This window comes from Aethalodelphis obliquidens, unplaced genomic scaffold (assembly GCF_003676395.1).
Source record: "Aethalodelphis obliquidens isolate GAN/ISIS:26980383/991018 unplaced genomic scaffold, ASM367639v1 scaffold74, whole genome shotgun sequence".
NCBI classification, from domain to species: domain Eukaryota; kingdom Metazoa; phylum Chordata; class Mammalia; order Artiodactyla; family Delphinidae; genus Aethalodelphis; species Aethalodelphis obliquidens.
In genome coordinates, this window is record NW_020838018.1 from 7756762 (window position 1) to 7780639 (window position 23878).

The 23878-nt window shown below is 53.9% G+C and overlaps 2 protein-coding genes and 1 long non-coding RNA gene across 8 annotated transcripts in view; all 3 read left to right on the forward strand.

Moving 5' to 3' along the window:
• The window catches only part of NPM2 (nucleophosmin/nucleoplasmin 2), a 21930-nt gene extending 12727 nt beyond the window's left edge, over window positions 1–9203 (forward strand). For 2 of the 6 annotated variants that reach the window (XM_027092053.1, XM_027092052.1), the window contains 4 exons: window positions 6307–6400; window positions 7188–7566; window positions 8830–8863; window positions 8974–9203. In XM_027092053.1, the coding sequence (XP_026947854.1) occupies window positions 6307–6400; window positions 7188–7566; window positions 8830–8863; window positions 8974–9018 (552 nt within the window). In that variant the 3' untranslated portion in view covers window positions 9019–9203. Of the gene's footprint in view, window positions 1–6306; window positions 6401–7187; window positions 7567–8829 lie in introns of all 6 variants that reach the window. The other 4 variants (XM_027092055.1, XM_027092054.1, XM_027092057.1 and 1 more) reach the window with 4 other exon arrangements.
• Window positions 9204–14892: 5689 nt separating this feature from the next.
• On the forward strand, window positions 14893–15629 carry LOC113612293 (uncharacterized). Its single transcript, XR_003429798.1, has 3 exons — window positions 14893–14922; window positions 15202–15277; window positions 15611–15629. It is a non-coding gene; the product is annotated as an uncharacterized LOC113612293 (long non-coding RNA).
• A 1563-nt stretch (window positions 15630–17192) lies between these two features.
• On the forward strand, window positions 17193–20571 carry FGF17 (fibroblast growth factor 17). The gene is made up of 4 exons (XM_027092039.1): window positions 17193–17198; window positions 17819–18044; window positions 18287–18393; window positions 19394–20571. Exons 1-4 carry the CDS (start codon window positions 17193–17195, stop codon window positions 19685–19687), a joined length of 633 nt encoding a protein of 210 aa, XP_026947840.1. The 3' UTR covers window positions 19688–20571.
• The last annotated feature ends 3307 nt before the right edge of the window (window positions 20572–23878 follow it).

The window sequence follows — 23878 nt, forward strand, 5'->3', positions numbered from 1 at the left end:
GTGTGTGTGTGTGTGTGTGTGTGTGTGTGTGTGTGTGTGTGTGTGTGTGTATATATATATAGACCATATCAATTCTTTGGTTATTTGTTGAGACTCAATTTGTGGCTTATTACATGGTAGTATTATAGGATTCTATGTGTGTCCATTAAATCAGGTGTATTAATTGTGTTCAAACCTATATATATTTTGTCTCCTGATGTATCAATTAGCAAAAGAAATGTGTTAAAATTTCCTGTTATGATTGTGGATCTTCGGGTTCTTCTTATAATTTTGTTTACTTTATATATGTTTATTTTTTTAATTGAAAATCGTTTTAGATAATTGTAGATTCACATGCAGCTGTAAGAAATAATACTGAGAGATCCCTGTATGTTTTGCCCAGTTTTCTCCAATGGTAACATTTTGCAAAACTGTAATATAATATCAAAACCAGGATATTGACATTGATACAATGCAGCGATCTATTTATACAATTTTGTCACCTAAGTTCCTATATCCACCACCACAGCCAAGATACTGAACAGTTCCAACACCCCAGGCGTCCCTCATGTTGCCCTTTTATAACCACACTCACCTCCCTCCTGCTCCCTCACCTCCCCCTAACCCCTGGCAACCACCAATCTGTCCTCCATTTCTAAAATTTGGTCCTTGAAATAGAATCAGACATATGTAACTTTGGGGGAACTGGCTTTTTTTTCTCAGCATAATTCCCTGGAGATCCGTTCATTTTACTGCTGACTGGTATTCCGTGGTATAGTTGTACCACAGTTCAACAATTCATCTGTGGAAAAACTGGTCTGATTCCCATCTGGGGCTCTTACAAATAAAGCTGATATGAACATTTGTGTATAGGTTTTTGCGTAAGCTAAGTTTTCATTTCTCCTGGGTTAAATGTCCAGGAGTGCAATTGCTGGGCCATATGAGGGTGGTTACACATTTAGTTTCTTAAACTGCCAGACTGTTTTCTAAAGTGGCTGTACCATTTTGCATTTCTATCAGCAATGCATAAGTGATCAAGTTTCTTTGCATCCTCATCGACATTTCATGTTGTCACTATCTCTTTTATTTTAGCCTTTCTAATGTGTGTGTAGTGATGTCTCATTGTGCTTTTAGTTTGCATTTTCCTGATGGCTAATGATGTTGAACATCTTTTCATGCGGTTTTTGCCATATGTATGTTCAGTTAAGTGTTCATGTCTTTTGCTCATTTTCTAATTGTTTTGTTACTGTTGAATTTTGTTAATTTTTTATATATTCTAGACACTAGTCCTCTGTCAAATATATGGCTTGCAAATATTTTCTCCCCAGTTTATAACTTGTCTTTTCATCCTCTTCACATGAGCTTTTATGGAACAAACGTTTTTAATTTTGATGAGGTCTATTGTATTCTTCCTTTTATGACTTTTGATGTTAAGTCTAAGAACACATTGCCTAGTCTGAGATCATGAAGGTTTTCTGTGTTTTTTGTCCAAAAGTCATATAGTTTTATGTTTTACACTTAAGTCCATGGTCCATTTTGAGTTCACTGTTGTATAAGCTATGAGGTTTAGGTGAAGGTTCATTTCTTTGCCTATGGACGTCCAATTGCTCCAGCTCCATTTGTTGAAAAAGCTTCCTCCATTTAATTGAGTTTACACCTTTGTCAAAAATCAGTTGCAGGTATTTGTGTGTGTCTATTTCTAGGTCTTCAGTCAATCTATGTGTCTATCCCTCTAATATCACACTGTCTTGATTACTGTGGCTATGGTTTATGTATGTTCAGACTGTGTTGTTGATGCATATAATTTACAGGTTTAGCTTTCTTGTAGAATTTTTACTTTCCTTGTATAATTGTAAATATCTTCCTTGTCTAAATTTTTTCATTATGTGGTGACCTTCTTTATCCCTAAAATACTTATTGAATTAAAGCTTATATCGTCTGATATTAATTTGTTTCCCAGATGTCCCTCAATCTCCATTATTCCTTTATTCTTTAGTAATGGATTCATGACTTTTAGCTGGTCACAAGGCTACTGAGAATAAAAACTATATTCCCTCTAAGTTTGGCATAACAATGAAGTTCTGGCCAATGCGATGTAAGCAGAAGTGGGATCTACAACATCTGAAAAATGTCCTTAAAGAGAGATCATGTGACCACTTTTTTGTCCCTTCCTGGAGTGTAGATGTGATGACTGGAACAAGAGCAGCCATCCTGGGCGAGGTGGGAGCCGTGTATTGAGAATGAGAGCAACACGGTACAAAGAGCCTGGATCCCTGGTGATTGAGGAGTGGTGTACTCATAGCTTATGTATGGACTTAGTTTATGTGACAAAGAAGTGAGTTTCTACCTGTGTAAGCCACTGTTATGGAGTTTTCTGTCACTTATTACCAAACCTAATCGTAACAAACACTACTAGCTTCATTTTTTAGGGACTTTATTTTTTAAGAGCAGTTTTAGGTTTACAATAAAATCGAGAGGAAGTTACAGAGATTTCCTATATACCACCTACCCCTACACATACATAGCCTCCCCCATTATCAACATCACTCACCAGAAAGTACAACTAGCTTCGTTTTCATTTTAGTCATGTGTGGCTGCCGTAACAGAGACCCAACTATAGGGGCTTAAGATTTATTTCTGTATTGCGTAGAAGTCCAGAGATGGGCAGTCCAGAGCTGATGAGATGACTCCATGGTCACCAAAGACCAAGTCTCCTTGTATCTTTCTCCTGTCTTTAGTGCAGACCTACCATCCTCAAAATCACCTTACAGTCTAGGAAGGCTGCTGCAGCTCCAGCCCTCAGTTCTACAATTAATGTAATAGGAAAGAAGCAGCAAGGGAAGACCACAGGGACTTCTCTTAGTTCTCTGTCCACCTTTTAAGGAGTCTTCCCACAAGTACCACCTTCCAAATTCTGCTTATAGCTCATTGATCCAGAAATTAGTAACATAGTCACAACTGCAAAGGAAACTGAAGAATGCAGTTTTTGGCTGGGTATAGTATTTCAGTAATATCAGGGTGCTGTTATTATGGAAGGAAAGAATGGCTATTGGATAAGCAACTGGAAGCCTCTGCTGCACCTGGTATGTATATTTCCATCTCTCTACTCCAGCATTTCTCCGTCCTTATAAGGTTTCTTATAAGCAGTATGTAGCTAGACCTTGTTTTAATCTATCCAGCCAGTATAGTCTGTTTATATTGATTGTGACTTGCTAATATACTTGGATTTACTTGTAGCATGTAGTTTGTGCTTCTATTTTCCTTGCCTTTTAAATTTTTTTGTTTCTTTTTTCTAGTTTTCCTGTCTTTTATTAGATTGATTAAAGTTTCTTTTCCCCTTTTCTCTTCTACTGGTTTAGAAGCTATAGAATCTCATTCTAATCTTTATTTGTTCTCCTTAATTTTTTAACAGTCATGCATGATCAAAGTCGAAAATTAATGTTTTCTTCCTCCCAAACCAGGGGATTCTAATTACTTTCATTTTAACATACATATTGTCATCATGTAGCATTTTAGCTCCAATGTGTTTTAAACCAGCTCAACACTAGTCATGACTAGTGTTGTTTTATTTTACGGCAATGTTTCCTTAGGTATGTATGTATGTATGTATGTATGTATGTATTTATACCAATTTTTTTTCTCATCACTGCTGCTTGCACCTACTTCTCAATTTAATTGCCATCTTTTTGAACATCCTTTTGTAGACCTGGGAGTAGTAAACTTACTTGGGCTTTGCTCAGAAATACCTTTCTTTTACCCTCATTCCTTCATGATAGTTTGGCTGTGTATATACTTCTAGGTAAGAGGTCTGATTCCTGACCTCTTTCTGATTCCTGATGTTGCTGTTGAAATCCTCAGTCTGCCTGGTTATTGTTCCTTTTTTTGGAAATCTGGCCTCTTTGGTTGATTTTAAGCTCATCTCTTTGTTCTCATCTGTCATTTCACCATAGTATGTTCAGGTGTGGATTTATTTTTATTTATCTTTTCAGGGATGAGGTTTCCTGCATATGAGGATCTGTCTTGGATCATTTCTGGAGAACTCTTGGTCATTATCACTTGGAACACTGACTCCATTCTCTCCAGTCCCTACCTCTGATTGGATGCATGTTGGACCTTCTCACCTGTCCTCCACGTCCAGCTTCTCTCTCATATTTTGTTCATTTCTCTCTGTGCTTCATACTGGGTAATTTCTTCCCAGAACTTCTCCAATTTACTGATTCTTCCTTCAGCTGCTTCACTCTGCTTTTTAACCATTTGTTCACTTTACTTCAATGCTAATGTTTTTGATGTCTAGAAGCTGCTTTTGGTTCTTTTTATTTTTATTTTATTTATTTTTTTTGCGGTACGCGGGTCTCTCACTGTTGTGGCCTCTCCCGCTGCGGAGCACAGGCTCCGGATGCGCAGGCTCAGCGGCCATGGCTCACGGGCCCAGCCGCTCCGCGGCATGTGGGATCTTCCTGGACCGGGGCACGAATCCGTGTCCCCTGCATCGGCAGGCGGACTCTCAACCACTGCGCCACCAGGGAAGCCCTCTTTTTCTTTTTTGTAATATCTTGTTCTTATTATTTTGATTCCTACTCTTATATTTATTTGATCTTCATCAAACATTTCATGTGGTTTAGGTTGTTATTCTCTTATCTCAGGTTCCTGGTTGTACATGTTGTTTTGTTCTGCTGCCAGACTCTAGCAGGGTTGTTTCAAACCTCTTCCAGTTTGGTTTGGTTCTGTTTTGTGAAAGAATTCTGTGTGAAAAGAATTCAGAGTGTCCCTAGAGACTGGTTTTGTGTTTGCACCTGCCGTTTGCCACAGGAAGATCGCAAGCCTGGGATTTTATACAGATCTCTTGGCTTGGCAGTGCCCACCGAGTACATTCAGATTTGCTCTAAGTCAGAGGTACAACCACAGCTGTTAGCTTCTCACAGGAGACTCTGTTATCCCACCCACAGGTTCTTGTTTCCCTCCTTTGATGGTGGGTCCTTTCTAGTTAGATGGCTTAGGGTCCTTCAGTCCCTTCTCCTCAACCCTCACCACGGGGCTTTTTACTGAGATGTAGCCCTTTGAAGGTCCCCTCCCCAAGGGTTTGTCTCCTGTCCACATGAGTGTCACAACCCAAAGTCCTTGCCGTTTTCAAGGACATCCTCCCTTCAGCTGTGGCATCAGCCTCTGCACAGGCTGCTCTTCTTTCTGATGCACAGGGACACTTCTTTCTGTCTTACCATTCAACCAAGCAGTAAAAACATTGAATTACATTTTATCCAGCATTTCTAGGTGTTTGTGATCAGTTTTCACTTATCTGCTTCCTCTCTAAACCAGAAACTCTAAGTTAATCTCTCTAAGCCTCAGTTTCCTCCTCTGTAAAATAACAACACCTCCTTTGTGGGCTTCTTGTGAAGATTTAAATGAGATAAAGCAGGTAAAATGTGTGGCATGGGGCCTGGCACATGGTAAGAACTCAAGAAATTTAAGTATCATCGTTACTCTAGAAAATTTGCAAAGTTTGGAAAAGTGTAAAGAAAATAAATGTGGTACCGTCCACTGAAAATTATGGTTAGCACTGTAATATATTTCTAACCTTTATTCCTATGAATATTCACACATTACTTACAAGATGATAGGAAGACTGTAATACAACTTTGCATCTGCTTTTCTCATTTGATCAATGCCTGAGTCAGCTTGGGTTGACATAACAAAATACCATGCAGTGAGTGGTTTAAACAACAGACATTTCTTCCTCACAGTTCTGGAGGCTAGAAGTCTGAGATCAGGGTGCCAGCACGGTCGGGTTTTGGTAAGGGCCCTCTTCCTGGCTTGCAGATGGCTACCTTCTTTTTGTGTCCTCACATGGCCTAGAGAGAAAGCAAACTGTCTGGTCTCGTCTTCTAAGGGCACTAATCCCATCACAAGGTCCCCACCCTCATGACCTCAACTAACCCTAGTTACGGTCCCAAAGGCTCCATCCCCAGATACCAGCACATTGGAGGTTAGGGGCTTCAATGTAAGAATTTGAGGGGACACAGTTCAGTCCATAGCTATCAGACTATTTAACGGCTGCACCTCAGCTTGGAAGACCGTCTGTGATCTTGGCAGGAATGAGATTATCAGATCCATGTTCTTCTCCAACAGAGTCCACCTCAGCAGGAAGGTCCAGGGGGCTGAGAGTGCAGAGAGGTCCAGGGAAGCCCTGAAGCATGTGTGGTTGAGGGGAGGGAATAAACTGAGCATTTCTGCCTGAGGCCAGCCCCCATCCCCCACCCCCAGACAGGTACCAGGCCCGAGTGGCCTGTCCTCTCTACTCCTGCCCCTACCCTCTACCCCCTACCCCTGCAGGTTGTCCTGGCGGGATTGGAGCTTTCTCCTCCTGTCACGTTCCAGCTCCGGGCTGGCTCTGGACCCGTGTTCCTCTGTGGCCAGGAATGTTATGGTAAGTCCAAGCTTGGACCCGAGAAAGGTCTGCCGGTACAGTGCTCAGCACAGGGCCAAGGACATAATAGGTACTCAAACACTTGAGGGATTCTTGAATTATTGGAGGAGATCCCCAAAGGCAACAGAATCACCAGCAGCCTGGACCAGGAGGCCATGGGCACGCCTCCTAGCCCCAGTTCTCCTTTACCTCTCCGCCACGTCCTCTGTGGGCTGCAGCCCTCCAGCCATAACACGGGGCTGGGGTTCTACTTGGTTCCATCTTCAAGTGTATTCCTCCTAGTTGTGAGGAATAAATGGCATATTCAGAAAAAGCACTTAACATAACGCCTGGTACCAGAGCACACTCAAAACATTACCTGCTGTGAAGTGTGTAGCTGTAGCAGTAACATGGACCCTGGCAATTCGCTGTGCTTTTGACTCTTTTGACAGACCTTTAACTGCCTTCTTCTCTGTCCAGTGGTGCCTCTTCCATCAGGGTTCTCTCCTGCTCCAAACCCCGGGCGGGTTCCACCTGCCTCAGGATGAGGCCTGAGTTCCTCCACTGCTGTGTCCCCACCCTCTCCCTCCTTCCCCTCACACTCTCCTTCCCAGTGTGCATCCCCCTCCGGCCCGGCCAGAGCTGCAGCTTACCACTTCCCCTGCCCTCCTGCCGTGGCCTCAGCCCTCACTGCCCTCCCCACCCCGCCAGCCGCACTTTGGGCAGGTAGATCTGGGAAGGGGAGCCTGGCAGAGACCCTCGGGCTCAGAGGCCCTGCCTTCCTCCCACACCATCGCTGACACTTCAGACCAATCCTGGGAGGAAGAGGAGGGGGAGGAGGAGGAAGAAGAGGAGGAGGAAGAAGAGGAGGAAGAGGAAGAAGATGATGACGACGAAGACACAGATGTGTCCCTGGAGAAGGAGACCCCTGTCAAACAAGTCAAGAGGCTGGCGCCCCAGAAGCACACAAGCATTGCCAAGGTGAGGGAGGGACACCCACCCGCCCCGCAAAGGCTCCTCAGAAACCTGGACCAGGCCTCCCCAGTGGAGTGCGCTGAGGCCCGGGGCAACAGCTGCCAGGTGCCCGGCAGGAGTCTGCTCTGCCCCTGGGCCTTGCCAGAACTCCCAATAATGCTTGTGCTTGGTTTCCAGAAAAAAAAGGTGGAAAAAGAGGAGGTGGCAGTGAGGTAACTCTTTCCATCTATTAAATGAGCCAAAATCTTTTAGTTGAGGTACATCGTGCTTGAAAGAGGATGATGCACGTGTGTGTGCAGGTGTGTGGTACACGGAGACACAGGTGCACAGGTGTGCTGCCACTGTCGGTTGGCACAGTCTTTTTGAAAAGCATTTAACAGTTCTTATTTTCTGACTTCTTCCCACTTATGGCAGTTCCTTCCAAAGAATCCCATCCAAGATATGAGGAAAATATATGCACTAAGAAACTTATATCACTGCATTATTCAAATAATAGTATAAAATGGAAGCATTGTAGATGTCCATCAATATACCAGTTGCTTAAACTATGTCACGTCTTCTCAATGGCATGTGATATAATGCCCATGAAGAATATAGCAAACTGGAAAGTGTTTCTCGAATTCAAAGAGCAGGATATTAAATTATTTTCATTTTAATATTTAGTTATTTAATTTTTGGCTGCATTGGGTCTTAGTTGCGGCACGCGGGATCTTGGTTGGGATCTTCGTTGAGGTGCACAGACTCTCTAGGTGTGGCCCGTGTGCTCAGTAGTTGCCGCGCACGGGCTTAATTAGCCCACGGCATGTGGGATCTTAGTTCCCCGACCAGGAATCACGTCCCCTGCATTGGGAGGTGGATTCTTAACCGCTGGACCACCAGGGAAGTCCCAAATTATTTTCATTTTATTTCACAAACAAAAAAGTTCTGAAAGGAAACAAAATGTTAATATTAGTAGGAGGTAAAGAAAAGTATAGGCAATTTATTCTCTATTTGCTATATTTTGCGCAATGTGGTTAACGTTACTTTTATGATAAGAAACATTTGTGTCTTATACACAAATAAAGGCAAGCAGATAGAAGCTTAAGAAGAAAAAACATCTTGTTTAAAGAGAGAGTCAGGGACTTCCCTGGCGGTCCAGTGGTTAAGACTCTGGGCTTCCGCTGCAGGGGCCACATGTTCAGTCCCTGGTCGGCGAACTAAGATCCTGCATGCCGCGTGGTGGGCCAATAGATAAATAAATAATTTTAATTTAAAAATTTTAAAATTTTAAAAATAAGAGAGAGTCAGAGTGGTCCCTGGCGGGTGACAGGTGGAGAGGCAAACCTCTGCAGGTCACAGCCCCCTGCTTCCTGGAAGTGCACAGGGCCCAGCTCTGCAGCCTGGGCACTAGTAGGAGGGCCCGGGGCTACTGGCATCAGACTGAGCTCTCTCTTTCTCACATCCCCACTCCTTGCCCAACCCCACCCCCGTTCCAGATTCCATCCTAAAGACAGGAGCCCTGTGGGAAAGGTGAGTGCTGATAAGAAGGGGCTGGTCCTCCTGGGGGAGGAGGGATGTTCTCTGGGAAGGTGCCAGGATGGGGAGAGGGTGGGACACTGGAGCAACGCCTTCTCCCACAGGCCAAAACCACACCCAGACCTAAAAAGCCAGGATTTAAGAAATGAGGAGCCAGGAGTGGCCTGGCCACAGTGACCGAGGGAGGGCCCGTGAGACCACCGTGCTGAGTCTGAATGTGATGGACGTGTTGGGGGCGACACAAGAGCTCCTCACCCCAACTCTCGGTTGCAGCAGGCCCTGGAGGGAAGAGCCCCGACCTCTCAGACCCACAATAAAGTTTGCTTTGCTAGGACCTTGTTGCAGCTGTCTCTCCCTTCCCCGGGAGCTGTCCTTGCCGGCTGCAGTGAGCCCGTGAGCCCGGCAGAGGGCAGCCGTGTGCCAGCACACCCTGGCCTGCCTGCCTGCCAGCCAGCCAGCTGTGTTCTGCTCTTTAGCTCCCTCTCCCCCCACCGCCCCCACCGCGCTCCCCACCCCCCACGCCCGGCACCACTACCCCATCCCCAGCTTTGGGGGAAGGACCAAGTGTCTCAGCCCCTTTCCCAGCTTCGACCTTTAGCCCTCAGGCCTGAGGGAGGGAGCTAGAGCTGGGGTGGGTCTTCCTGCGTCCACACTCCCTTCTGACAGGGCCTGGCTCTCCAGATACAGAACTGAAGGGTGACAGCCGCCCGCCGCCCCTATCAGGAAGGGACCAGCCTGAGGGTCTGCATCTCAAGGGCCGGGCCTAGCTCTGCTCTCCCAGGCTTGCGTCCTGTTAGGTGAGCTGCTCACAGGGACGTCACTGGTGTGATCTGTGTCAGGCAGGAGCCCAGAGGCCTGCACCTTCAAGGAAACCTCCCAAGTGGGGAGACAGGCAGGCTTCCTGGAAGCTATAAAGTATCTCTTCAGGAGGTGGGCAGGTGAACAACTCCTGGGCTAGCATTCCCCAAGGGCAGCAGTCAGAGCCACAGGAACGGGGTTCAGTAAATTGTTGGGGTGAGACCAACAGAGGATTGGAAGGGGGGTGAATGACCCATCGCGTGGCTCTGACCTTCTGCCCCCTCCCAGCCTGCAGAGCCACTTTGAAGCTGGGTTCACCCACAGTGACGTGCAGGTGGCCGCCCCCCTCGGGGTCTACTTGCAGGGCCTCTGCTGGGCTTCTCCCTGCCCCTAACCAGCACCCCCATTGGCCAGGCCTGAAGTGGGCCAGTGGAGAACTGGCCCTGCCCTCTCTCCCCAGGACCCCCAGGTATGGGTCCCAGAAAGTTGGAGGTCTCTGAACACCTGCATGGGAAGGGCAGCCGGCAGGCTTGAGTCTCCCATTCAGCTTCTCTTGATGCCAGAAGAGATAGAGGAAGGCAGGGCTGGCATTCTTGCTTCCGCTTTCTACACCCCACAAGGCAGATGTGGGCTTTGTCCCACCCTCTAACAAAGGAGAACATGCTACTGACCTCAGTCCCCCAGAGCGACAAGGGACATCAGTTCAGGTCTGGTTCCAGGTAGGCAGCTGGCACTGACCATAGCTTCATGCCACCGCGATACAGGGTGGGCAAGACAAAGTCCTCCCTTCAAGTTGCCTACAGTCTAGTGGAAACACAGGAGCCAACAACATAATTTCAGTTACTGTCCAGCGCTTTGGAGGACATAAAACAGGATAATTTCCAGGGTGGGGAAGTGCTGGTGGGGTTTTTTTTGGGGGGGTGGGGGATTTGGCCATGACGCATGGCTTGTGGGATCTTAGTTCCCCAATTAGGGATCAAACCCACACCCCCAGCAGTGGAAGTGCAGAGTCCTAACCACTGGACCACCAGGGAAGTCCCGGGAAGTACTGTTTAGTTGGATCTGAGAAGGTCCTTCAGAGGAGACGATTGACAAAAAGGGAGTGGTGGCTACATGTAGAGCTGGCAGAAGGACATTCCTAGGAGCAGGCACAGAGGGTGCAAAGGCCCTGAGGCAGAACAAGCACAGTGGTTTGGACAGAAAGAAGGCTGACGTGATTGCAGTGATAACGCTGTGAGCTGGGTGCTGCTCTAAGTGCCTTCCATGGATTCACACCTTTAATCCTCACAACCATGCCTAGAGGTGGGTGTTATTAGCCCCATTTCTCAGATGTGGAAAGTGAGGCACAGAGAGGTTAAACAACTTGCCCCCCAAGGTCACACAGCCAGGATTCACACCCAGGTAGTCTGGCACTAGGGCCCTGTTTTTAACCACTCTGTGGGTGAGAGGGGGACGTGGAAGTTTGAGGGTGCCAGGAAGCCTCAAACTGAGAGTGGGACTTAGAATTGAGTCCACGGTATAACTGGAGCCCAGGAGGGGCAGCTCCGGAGCCAAGTTATTGCAAAGCCTGTGTTGTCGCAGGTACTTCTCTGCTCCGCCAACCCCAGGCAAGCGCCCTTGTTCTCTGGCTCCGCAGCAGGACTGCACAGAAGGGCACTTAACAGCTAGACGTCTGACAATTTGATTTCCACGTGCTGGCAGGCGGTGAGGATCAGATAGCAAAGATGGGGGGGTGGTCTGTCCGCATTGCTACAGTGCTCTTTGCCCTTCACCCTTCCCCAGCCCTAGCCCTTCTGTTTGTCAACAGGAAAAGGGTGGGCTGGGGTCAAAGCAGGTGGTGACAAGTGGCCGGCATGCAGGTGGACTCTGGGTCTGCACAAGCTGGGCTGCTAGGAGCAGGCGTGAGACGCCCCCTTTGTGGGGGGAGGTGTTGAACTTGGCACTGTGGGATGGGATTAACCACCACGGCCTTGACTACTCCTCACTCCCCTTATCACCTCCTGCCACCCCCCATAAATGGTAATGAACCCTACCCTTCTCCCCCCGCCGCCCCCCTCCCCCGCTCCCAGGTCCCTCTGGTGAGGGGAGAAAGTCAAAATTTAGGCAAACTGAGGCTGGACCACGTAAGAGGGTCTCTGCCCCTCTCCCTCGTTCTTGCGGCACTTGACACTTTTCAGGAAGTGTCCTTCCTCTCAGTTGACAAGATAGCAGTTTTGGCAGCATCAGCAGTGGCCATTTCCTTTTTATAAATTAGGAAGCTGAGACCAGAGAGGTGAAGGGACTTGCCACAGGTCACATAGCCTGTAAGGGCCGGGGTCAGGGAATGGGGATAAAATTCAGAGTCTGGGACTGGAACACTCCCCACTTGGAGCCCACCGCCGGCCTTCCCATGGGGGTAAAGGGGCAAACGGAGCCAGAAAGCCAGGCCTGCAGGTGCAGAATGGGCTACCCAGATGTGCCCCAGAGCCCCCTGGCACCAGCCCCCTGTCTGAGCCCCAAGGCCAAGCTTGACTGTGGGCATCTGTTACCATGGAGACCCCGGCTGGGCTGGGGGCTGGCCAGTGACAGCAGGCCCTTCCCCCACTGATAGGAACCAGGTTCTCGGGCTCAGAGACCTTGGGCCCAGATGGAACTCCCCACACCTGCCTCTCCTCACTGCCTTCCGTCTCCCAGCTGACCCCTCCACCCCTGAACCCCAAGCCTGAGCTGTCTCCTCCATGCCTCTCTGCTCTTACCTGTGACTCCTGGGGATTGAGGTCCGGAGGAGACAGCTTTTAATACCCTACCAGGGAGCTAGGAGCTGGTGAGCACGTGAGCATGTGGGCATGAGGACAAGGTCTTCCCAGAGAATAGAGACAGAACCAGCACCGGTCACAGTGGAGAGGTAGATTCCAGATGTTTCCATGGAAGAGGGAGAGTTTAAATGGGGCCCCAAATGGTGGTGCGAATGTGGAAAATGGAAATGATTGGTACCTTGTTCCAACTATGCTGCTAACTAGCTGTGAGACCCTCTCTGGACCTCATTGGTGAATGAGGAGTCTGGACCAGATGAAGAATCTCTAAGATACCCTTCCAGTTTTTTTTTTGCGGTACGCAGGCCTCTCACTGTTGTGGCCTCTCCCGTCGCGGAGCACAGGCTCCGGACGCGCAGGCTCAGCGGTCATGGCTCACAGGCCCAACCGCTCTGTGGCACGTGGGATCTTCCCGGACCGGGGCACGAACCCGTGTCCCCTGAATCGGCAGGCGGACTCTCAGCCACTGCGCCACCTGGGAAGCCCTCCCTTCCAGTTTTGACATTCTTTCCAACTGATTCCAACCCAGGACACCCCTAGTTACAAAGGTCAGGGCCGGAGCCAACACTCCATTCCCCAGGCCAGCTCGGGCTCCACTCACCCTTGAGCCCCCAGCGGGGCACCTGGGGCGGAGCTGGGAGCCAAGTGTGGAGCTTGACCGGGTGGGCTGGAGGTGTCCCTGCTCGTGGGTGGGGAGGGGTGGCAGACAACTCTGTGGATTGACCTAGCTCAGGAAGGTGAGAAGGAGGCCTGGAGGTGAGAGTTTCGCCCTCCCACTCATCTCTTTAGGTAAATAAATCCACAGCCAGCATTTCCCCTTCTCTTCCCATCCTGGAGGCACTGAGACCTCCAGGGAGCCCAGAGCTGAGGTGTAAGCTTCCCTCAGAGATTCCGCCCCTGAGCACTAGCCCCCTTCCACAGTCACCATCAGTCACCTTCTGCGGGGAAGGAACCGCGTAGAGTTCCTGGTCATCAGCTTCCAGGACCAGGAATATTGGGACATCATGGGTGGGCGCTATGCTGGCCCCGGCAGGCGTGGGCACAGTAGAAGGAATCTGTGTGGGAGAGAAAGAGCATGGACTTTGGAAACCTGGCTACGCCATTCACTAGCTGGGTGATCCTGAGCAAACGACCTACCGTGTGCCTCAGTTTCCTCCTCTGCAGAATGGGGTGATACCTGGTGTGGTACAGAGCAGCGTGGGACCCGAGGTTAGAAAAAGAAAGGGCCGCTGGGCACTTCATCCCAGACCGCTGCTGAGGAGCCGCAGGGAGGAGGCCCTGGGTTCCTCCCAGCTCCCGGAGGTTCTAGGGATGGCTGCTGTCGTGGGAGGATGACAAGTGAGGCCCAGAACATATACCTTTGACTTCTGCCTCAGTGCGGCCATCTCACTGGGTCCTCCAACATCCCGAGGCACTACTGTGCCCATCTCTCAGAGGAAACGGCCAAGGCCCGGAGGAAAGCGGCTGGTACCAGTGCACCCGCTCTCCTCACCATGGGGTCCTTCTAAGGCCCCACCTGCACCTGCCTCCCTACCCCTGGTCCCCAAGCTGTGGCGCCCACTGTGTGATGCCCGTCGGGACAGCCTTAACCCCTCCTTCCCGGTGGCCAGACAGCAGACAGGGGGAGTAAGGGATGACAGAGGCAGTGGAAGCTACGCTCCTAGCCAAGCCCACCTCCTGCCCCCTGGAGGGAGGCTCCTCCTTTTAAGGCTGCTGCTGGGAATTTCCACCCCCAGACCCAGACCCAGCGACCCCAGGCCTGGAATGATACCTGCAGCTCACCCTAGGGGAGGTGGGGCAGGGGAAGCTTGCCCTGAGACGGGAGGAGGGGCCCTGCCGTCGGGTCCGTGAGGGTCAGTAAGAACGCAGGAGCCAGCCTCTGGGTCTAGAAGCCTCCAGCAGCTCCATCCTCTGCGCTGGGGTATCCCAGAGAGAGGCTGACAGCACCCTCCACCGACCCCTGCCAGCAGCTGCTTTGCAGTCTCACTGGCCAGGAAGGTGGACTCCTCACACCTCAGTCTCCCAATTACGCCCTCCTCCCCCCTCGCCCTCCTCCCTTCTCTCCTTTCTCCTCCTCCTCCCGTCTCTCTCCTCTCCCCACTGAAAACCTGTGGCTTGGAGAGACCTTGGCTTCTCTGGGACTCTGCCCCCAGGGACTGCCCACATCTGCTCCTGACTCTGGGGGCAGGAGGGCAACGGCCCCAAGAAATCTCTCCGGCGATGGGAGCCGCCCGCCTGCTGCCCAACCTCACGCTGTAAGTGCGCTACCTCTCGGACTGCCGTCTTGTTGCCATTTCCAGCCTCGGGGGCAGACCCAGTCTTCCTGGGACTCGCACACGGACCGCGTGGGGCAGGGGTGGGTGCCTGTTGCGCCCCGGGGCTGGCTGCTGGCACCCACACCCAGGCCCGCCTCGTCTCCCACACAGGTGCCTGCAGCTGCTGATTCTCTGCTGTCAAACTCAGGTAGGCGGGCGCCCCCCACTAGCTTTTCCCCGTTTCTCCCACACTACCGATGGGGGCGGTCAGTCTCCTTTCCGTGGACAGAGGCAGATCCTGGCCTCTCCCTGAGTCCAGAAGACTCTGAGGTTTGGGGGGGGCGGTGGGATGGGGTAGGAGAAGGGGCCACAGCAGATTGGGGGATTGATGGAAGTTTTGATTTCAGCCCTCCTTCTGACACCCCTCCCGTGTTGCCCTGGGGTCTCTTCTGCTCCCTCCATCCCTCCACACTGTGTTCCCCCCAAGGCTAAGCGCATGGGGCAGCCAAGCCTGAGGGATGGAGCCCGGGAGTGGTCGGAAGAGGGCGGAGGTGATGGCTCAGGTGAGGCTTGCACTTGCGAGTACCTGAAAGGACAGGTTTCCACGCAAAACCGCCCGTCTGTTCCACTCACCACCCCGCTCCCACCAACACGGAGGTCCTGTGGGTCGCGGTCCTGGGTGATCGCGTGGGCAGTCAGAATGCCCAGCCAGGGTGGGCGACTCCTTACCTACAGGGCAATGAGGTCAAGCCCGAAGAGGTTTGTATGGGATGAGATTCAGGGTTTGCTTCTCCACCCCCCCCCCCCCCAGGCCGCGCCCCCCCCCCCCCCCCGCCCCAGCCTCAGCCCCCTATGTGAGGCTCGGTCCCTTTTTGTGATCCTCCATAAAAGTGCAGCTATTAAAATGCACTGGTCCAGAACCGCTCTGGGGAGAGATCCCTTGGCTTTCCCAGGCCAGAGGCCCGCTTCTCTTCATATCCAGTGGGGACTTTTTTTGAAGGTAAATGCCTTTTCTCTGGGAGAGGGAAAGGGGCTGCCTTTGAAGCAGTGGGGGGGTGGGAGGGAGAGAGGGAGAGACAACCCCCCCTTTCCTTCCCCCTTTTGCTCTAGCCCCCGTTCCAGGCCTTTTGCTTCACACATCCAGGGAGAGCAAGAAGAAAGCCCCCAGCCTGGCCGGGAGGGGTCTGGGGGTGGGCCCAACCTGTTCTGGAGGGGGAATTAGCACAATGGTGCGGCGGGCCGGCGTTTATGGCCTGGCTGAGGCCCCATTCAGGACCCGGGGAAGGTGGCAAAGCTGTCCTTTCCCCCTTGAAGTGCCCCCTCGCCCCCCCTCGGAGGGGGGGGCCAGCAGGCCGGACCGCAGCCATGCTTGAGGGGCCGTCTGACAAGCAGCTGTCTGCAGCAGTGGAAGGGGAGGTCCCCCTGCAGCGGGAACATGAAAGGGACAAGCAAGGTCCCGCGGGGAGAGCGACTTGTGGGCTGTGGGCTGGGGGGGGCGTGGGACTGCTTTTGTGCAGGGCTTGAAGGGGGACGAGTAGAGGAGGGGGCTTCGGGGGGGCCCTCTCTGCTCCCGACCTGGAACAGACAGCCAGAAGGAGGCTGCCCGCCAAGAGGGGCGGAGGGCCTGAACCTGGGCCAGGAGGCTCGGGGGGGCTGGGGACAGGCCGGACCCCACCCCCTGGCAGGGAGGCAGGTCCCCCACCCAAAATGCTGGCCTCAGGTTTTCCCAGGGCGGGATGTGGGGTGGGCAGACCCTGCCCTCATAGGCTGGGAATCCAGGCTGTGGATAAGCCGGGGTCGGACCTGGGCAGTGACACCCGGGAAGGGTTAACCCTGAGCAGGTTCCGCTGAATGACAGCCTGGAGCTGCTCCCTCACCTCCCCGCTCCTCAAAGATGATACTTCCCACCCCTCCCTCCAGGAGAGAGAGGCCCCTCACAGATGCTGGTCTGGGTCTAGCTCTGTCCGGATGGTTGCGATTGGGCCTGGGATAGCGGCGGACTTAGGGATCTGGGGCAGGGAAAGGCTGTCCCAGCACAGGCCAGCAGGATCCAGGTGGAGAAACTTTTTAGTGCTAGAGCTGAGGCTGTCACCAGCGGCTGGGAAACGTCATCCCGGTTTGCACCTTGCTGGAGAGAGAGGGCAGGAAGTGGTCTGTTTCTCTCCTACTCAGCACTGCAGATGGGTAAGGAGACACCAGGCCCGGAGGAGGTACTCGTCCTGGCTTTGTATCGTGTGCGGGTGGAAACGTCCCCTCTCCACTCCCCTGGAAGCAGTGGGCGGTAGCATCACCCCGGCTGGCCACGAGCCTCTGTTACACTGTGGCACACGCAGGTGGCCTCACAGGGCAGCCACTGGGCCACCACTGAGGGCACCTCTCACCACCGCCTCCACCGCCCTCAGCTAGAGGGGGAGGAATGCTGGAAGGGGCACTGGCTTCTCTGAGGGCCCTGAGCACCCAGGGGGAGCGGCCGGGGAGATGGGCGTGAGCTCAGGAGTCCTTCGTTAGTGCTATAAAGAAATGCTTCCAGGGGCCCTGCAGGAGCCTACAGAGAAGGGTCTTAGAGCCCCCAAAAAGGTCTCCAGTGACTCTAACAGACCAGCTGCTGTGTGTGCACGTATGTGTGTGCGTGAGTGTGCACACACGTGTGTGTGCATGTGCTGGGCGTGGGCTCCTTTGAGGCCAGTGCGGAGGACTGGGGAGACATCTGGTCACCCTGGCTAACAGCGCCAAGCCCCTGGAGTTTTGGAGAGGAGACAAGCTTCCGTCCTAGAGGCGGGACAGGCGTCTGTCACTAATCAGCTGTGCGGCCCTGTGCACTTCCTCCCTAGACCATGGGGATTAGGCACCAGCAGCTTGAACGTTCCTTCCAGCTCCCAGAGTCGTGATTCCAGGCCTGAGCTGTATCACCAAGTGTCCCCAGAGCTGGGCAGCTACCAGTCCTGTGCTCCAGGGCAGACGAAGAGCCAAGTCACAATGACTGGCTCACACACTGGCCTGGGAAGGGCATGGCCAGATGCCCCGTGCACCTCAACTTCTCAGGGCAAATGACCTGCCCCACCACACTCGCCTCCGCACCCCTCCCCTGGATGGACCTGCGGTAGTGTCACCCAAAGCAAATTGACACTGTTTTTCCCTTGGTAACCGCAAAGGGGGAGAATCACCCGTCTCCTAATTTTAACCAGTACGTGAGGGACCAGGGTGCCATGACCGACCAGCTGAGCCGGCGGCAGATCCGCGAGTACCAGCTCTACAGCCGGACCAGCGGCAAGCACGTGCAGGTCACTGGGCGTCGCATCTCCGCCACCGCTGAGGATGGCAACAAGTTTGGTGAGGCCCAGCCCTCCCCGGAGGCCACCCACGCCCCTACCCAGCCTTGCCTGGTCCATCCCCAGACGGGTCAGGGTGGAGGCTGCAGGGGGAGAGCAGGGAGAAGCCTCTAGGAGGAGAGGCCCCGAGGGCCCCCCACCCAAATTCAGAGGGCAGGCTGGTAGGGAGGGGTTCCCTGCACACCCCTGGGCCAGCAGCCCCGAGGGACAGAGGTCTTTCTCCCCCACCCCCCACGCCCCCAGCCAAGCTCATAGTGGAGACAGACACCTTCGGAAGCCGCGTGCGCATCAAGGGAGCTGAGAGCGAGAAATACATCTGTATGAACAAGAGGGGCAAGCTCATCGGGAAGGTGAGGCCCGGAGGGCAGGGAGTCACGAACGAATGCGGCATGCAGGGCCCCACCCAGGGCTCTGACTCCTCCTGCTCTCACCCCCCCACTCGGCCTCTCTCTGGTCTCTCCGGCCCCTGTGGGTCTAGAAGCCCTCTGAGGACACTGGCTGACCCATAAGACTCCTTGGCTCTGACGTATGAGGTACTTTCCCAGCAATGATGAGGAAGAATTTTAGCACCTACATCATGTCACAGCCTCTGTGTCGAGGGCTAAGAGCTGATCAGGGTTGAGAGGCCAGAAGCCACGCCCCCTCAGGTCAGTGGGGTCCTGGGCTCCAAGTAACAAGAGTCGTGCTAACTGCCTACTAGCGTAACCACTAGTTACACTCTCTACAGTGGTGGGGCCAGAGTGGCTGTGCAGGGAGAATTCCACTTCCTTTGGCATCCGCCAATCCTGGCTTCTGATTCTGGCTGTTTTCAAATATTGGCTTATTTTTGTCAAGTCTCAGGCTTCTCATCTGTAAAATGGGCACGGTGTCAAGATTATCTATAGAGCCAGATGGGCGGCTGCCTGGCTCTTTACACAGTTGGTGTTCTACAGATGTTTTCCCCTTCTTTCCATCAGACTGTCGCGTCCCTCCCCTCCACCCAGCAACACCATTCACGCAGACCAAGGAACGTTCTCCTATATACGAGTGCCCACTGGGTATGCACTGAACTGCACAGTTACCTTGACCTTTATGAAACAGCTGGGTAAACGGAGGCTCAGCCTGGCTAAATACCTTGCTCAATGTGTACAACCTCCAAATGACAAGGCTGTATTTAAGTCCAGATCTGACTCCAACAAAGCTTGTTCCTTGCCCCCTCCTTTGCCTCTCCAACAAGGGTGCCCGTCTCACCGGGCAGGAATTCTTGGGCTCACAGCCCCTGTCGCTCCCTCCTCGGTCCTACAACATAGGTCCATAAGGCAGACTAGCCAGCCAGGGTAGGCGGACAAACTCCCCTTCCTTCCCCTGCAGCCCAGCGGGAAGAGCAAAGACTGCGTGTTCACAGAGATCGTGCTGGAGAACAACTACACAGCCTTCCAGAATGCACGGCACGAGGGCTGGTTCATGGCCTTCACGCGGCAGGGCCGGCCCCGCCAGGCCTCCCGCAGCCGCCAGAACCAGCGAGAGGCTCACTTCATCAAGCGCCTCTACCAGGGCCAGCTGCCCTTCCCCAACCATGCCGAGAGGCAGAAGCAGTTCGAGTTTGTGGGCTCAGCCCCCACCCGCCGGACCAAGCGCACTCGGAGGCCACAGCCCCTGACATAGTCAGGGACACCCCCGGGGGGGCAGCCGCCCCTCACTCATGGGCCTTCCCATCCCCTTCCCTTCCTAATCCAAAGACAGGGCTGGGGTGGAGGCAGGGGAGCCAGGCCCCCAAGGAGGATGCTGAGGACCACCGAGCATCAGAGACCCCCCACCGGAAAGGCGGAGGACTGCCACTAACCAGGGCTGGCTCCTCAGGGCCCCACCCTGGCGTGGCCCCCTGGGGGCGGGGCAGGCCCCCCAGAAGGGGAAGGTAGAATAACCCGAGGTCAGGCTCCCCTGAACCAAGTGGGCAAAGTCAGCGGATTCAAGGCTCTGCAGACACGGTCTGGAGGCGGCTCTCCTCGAACTCTGCTGCCCCTGTCTCCCTCAGTCTGCCCCCCAGCCTCCAAATTCCTCCTGGCCAGACTGTAGGAAAGGACTTTTGTTTTGGTTTCAGGAAAAAAAAGAGGGAGAAAAAAAAAAAAGAGGGCTGGCCATTCTTCACATTCCACTACCCAGGCCTACACCCTCTCCCCCAACTCCCAGCCCCGGAATAAAACCATTTTCCTGCAAACGGGTTATCTGAAGCGGGGTGGGGGGGGTGGGGGAAACAACTGCAAAGCTCAACTGGGGACAAACTTGCTCCTCCGAGAGAAGAGGAGGCCGGCGCGCAGGCCCGGGGCTGGCGCGGCAGGTGGAGGCCAGGCCGGGCCCCGCACGTACCCGCAGGGGCAGGGGACAAGGGGGCAGGAGCAGCGGCAAGGGATGGCCCGGCAGGCCCGCACCTCCGCCCCGCGGGAGGCTGGCGGCCCGGAGCGCGCCCCTCCTCCGCGGGCTCAGGTTTCCTGGCTGGCACCGCGCGTCCCGTGCTACCTGCTGGGGCGCAGAAACCCCAATCCTGGGGCCGGTCCGAGCCTCCGGGGCCGGGGCCGGGGCCGCTGGCCGGGCAGCCGCGGGCGCTGCAGCCTCCTCGCTGGGAGCCAGATTACTTTTTTCCGGTGAGGAGGTCGGGTGGGGGAGGAGGCGCGGACGGGCGGAAGCGGAGGGAGGGCGAGACCGCGTACAGTGCGCCCAGGTCCCCGCGGGGGGGCGGGGCGGGGGCCACACCTGGGGGGACAAGGCGATTAGAGGCGGCGGCCCGGGGTGTGGGCGCGGGCGGGGGGGGGGGGCAATCCTCTTCCCTCCCCCTCCCCCTCCCCCTCCCCGCCCAGAGCTCCTCTGGGGGGCTTTCCGGACGGCTCCAGGTGTGCATTCGGGGAGTGGAACTAAGAGGCCATAAAACCCGCCTCTTTCCTCCTTTGCCACGGTTTTTAATTTTGTCCATTGGGGAGGCCCTTCCTAGCAGCGCCCCTCCTCTGCTCTTCACGGGGAACACCTCACTGAGCCCGCTCTTCTGCGGACGGACTCCCCAGCCTCAGTTTCCCCTGCCTCCTCTTTCTGAGAAAATGTTGGGCAGGGAGATTTTGGAGAGAGAAGAAGGAGGATGAACGACATCTCTTCCCATTTCTCCCAACAGTGGCCTAAAAATGAAAGAATGGGAAGCTGTGGGGGGGGGGGCTGGTTTAGTCAAAAGGGGAGACGAGTGGCGCGTAGTCCAAGTTGGGGGGCGCGGGGAGGTCACTCACCTCTCCCTGGGTGAGGACCGGAGCCAAGGCTGACACCCCCAACTCGAGGCAATTTAGACAGCGGCAGCCAAGAGGGAGGTCCCCAGGCCCCAGGCCATTCTCCCTCCGGCTTGTCGTAATCACTTTTCACCAGGTTGCTTTTTCCTCTCCCCCCCAATCACAAAGAGCCTTAATCCTGCTGAAGACTGCGGGAAACGTGTTGGGGGTCGTTTTCGGGGGAGGTGGGGAGAGTGTAGGGAGGGTGGTCTGCAGCCACAGCTGATAACTGGCGAGTTCAATGGGATTTTCCACGCAGGGGCAACGCCCAGCAATTACCTGAGGACAAAGGGTCGGGGCCCCCAGGTGTGGAGGACTGGACTTGGGGGGCTGGGAAGGAGGTGTGCCGGGGAGGGGGAGCTCTTACAAGCCCTCTGATTTCCGCAGGAATTTGAGACATTCTTTAAAGCTCAGGCCCACCGCCCCCCCCACCGGCTCGGGTTAGAGACAGCTTCAAAGGTGGATGGGGCCCTTTGTCTCGCCTCCCCTTTCTTCTCCGCCTTTCTCCGGCCCCTCCCTCCCTCTCTTTGACCTCCCCAGCACAGACAGGCCTCTGGGGGACGGCTCCAGAAAGCCCTCACTGTTTCCTTTCTTGCTTTCTGAGGTGAGACCTGGCAGGGAGGGACAGAGGACGGGGAAGGGTGAGAGAGGAAGGCCGCTCTGGAGGCCTGTGCCATCTCAGACGGGGCCCTTGCCCCAACCCCAGCCGGAGCCCGGCAGCTCCGACGCCCGCTTGTGGCCTTGGGTCCCCCAGCTGTTGGTGCTTCCAGGCTCCATAGCCAGGGTGCCTCTTCATGCTCTGGGGAAGTCTCTTCAGCTCGTTCTCTCCTACCTGGTGGTGATTTCGAAGATGCTAAAAGGAAGAAGGCAAAGGAATGGGTCTCTAATAATGGGATGGGGGGACGGGATTTAAAGTATCTGTGTGTGTGGCAGGAAGGAGGCTTCCCGTGGACCTCTGATGGCTACAGCAACCCTGGTTGCTTCTGGGCGCCCTAAAGCTCCAAGGAGGTGGGCGGGTAGGGATGGACACAGGGCAGGAAGACAGGGTGAGTTGAACACATCCGTTTCAGGGAGGGTGTGACAGGGGGAGGGCGGCGGCGGCGGCAGCAGCGTGCCTCAAATGCTATGCCTGTTTAGGATTACCAAGAACTCTGGCTAAGAATAGCCTACATATAGATCCTGGCTTCTCTGTCCTGTCCTCCAAACGGCCAGATGAGGCGGAGGGGAGCCGAAGCAGGAAGTCGGGGCGGTGGCAGGGGGCGGGAATCCATTCACACTTTAGCCCTCGCCATGTCTCTCTAGTCAACCCTGTCCCTCAGACTCCGCTGGCTGTGACTTCCCAGTCACCCAGCCTCAGCCTCACAGCCCTGGACAGCTACGAGGACCACCTGTCCTTGAAGCTCTTTCCTCCCTCACCTGCCCTAGGCGGTCCTTTCTTCCTTCTCTCTGGCTCGCGGACTCTTCTCTTTCCTGGCCCCTCTTCACAGAAACATGCCCCGAGATCTGTCACTCTCTCCTCTCCCTGAGCAAACCAGCATGTCAGCTGTCACCCCCTTTCACACGACTGCTTTCTCCTCCAAACTCTGGAACCCTGCACCATGGCCGGACCTCACGGGGATCTGTCTCAATGAATGCGGTAGCTCTCTCAGCGGTCTTTTTCCCTCCTGACACACACACACACACACACACACACACCCTCAGCACATCACGTAGTCTGTTCAGCTCACCTTACCTTACCACAGCTCTGCCCGAGTCACATCATCACTAACAGACTCAGCATGGCTTTCAAACCCCTGCCCAGTCCTGCCAAGGCCCCCCGCTAGCCCTGTGCCTCCAGCTCCCCTCAAGAACGCTGGCAAAACTGCAAGCATTGGGGCTTCCCTGGTGGCGCAGTGGTTGGGAGTCCGCCTGCCGATGCAGGGGTCTGATGCAGGGGACACGGGTTCGTGCCCCGGTCCAGGAGGATCTTACATGCCTGAGCCTGTGAGCCATGGCCGCTGGGCCTGTGCGTCCAGAGCCTGTGCTCCACTACGGGAGAGGCCACAACAGCGAGAGACCGCATACTGCAAAAAAAAGAAAGAAAGAAAAAAAAAAACTGCAACGCTTGCAGTCCAAAAGACACTCTGGGCCCATCTTTTTTTTTTTTTTTTTTCTGGCCACACCACACAGCTTGTGGGATCTTAGTTCCCCAACCAGGGATCAAACCCCTGCCCCCTGCAGTGGAAGCGCGGAGTCCTAACCACTGGACCACCAGGGAATTCCTGCTGGGCCCATCTTTTTTTTTTTTTAACATCTTTATTGGAGTATAATTGCTTTACAATGGTGTGTTAGTTTCTGCTTTATAACAAAGTGAATCAGTTGTATATATACATATGTCCCCATATCTCTTCCCTCTTGCGTCTCCCTCCCTCCCACCCTCCCTATCCCACCCCTCCAGGCGGTCACAAAGCACCCAGCTGATCTCCCTGTGCTATGCGGCTGCTTCCCACTAGCTATCTACCTTACGTTTGGTAGTGTATATATGTCCATGCCTCTCTCTCGCTTTGTCCCA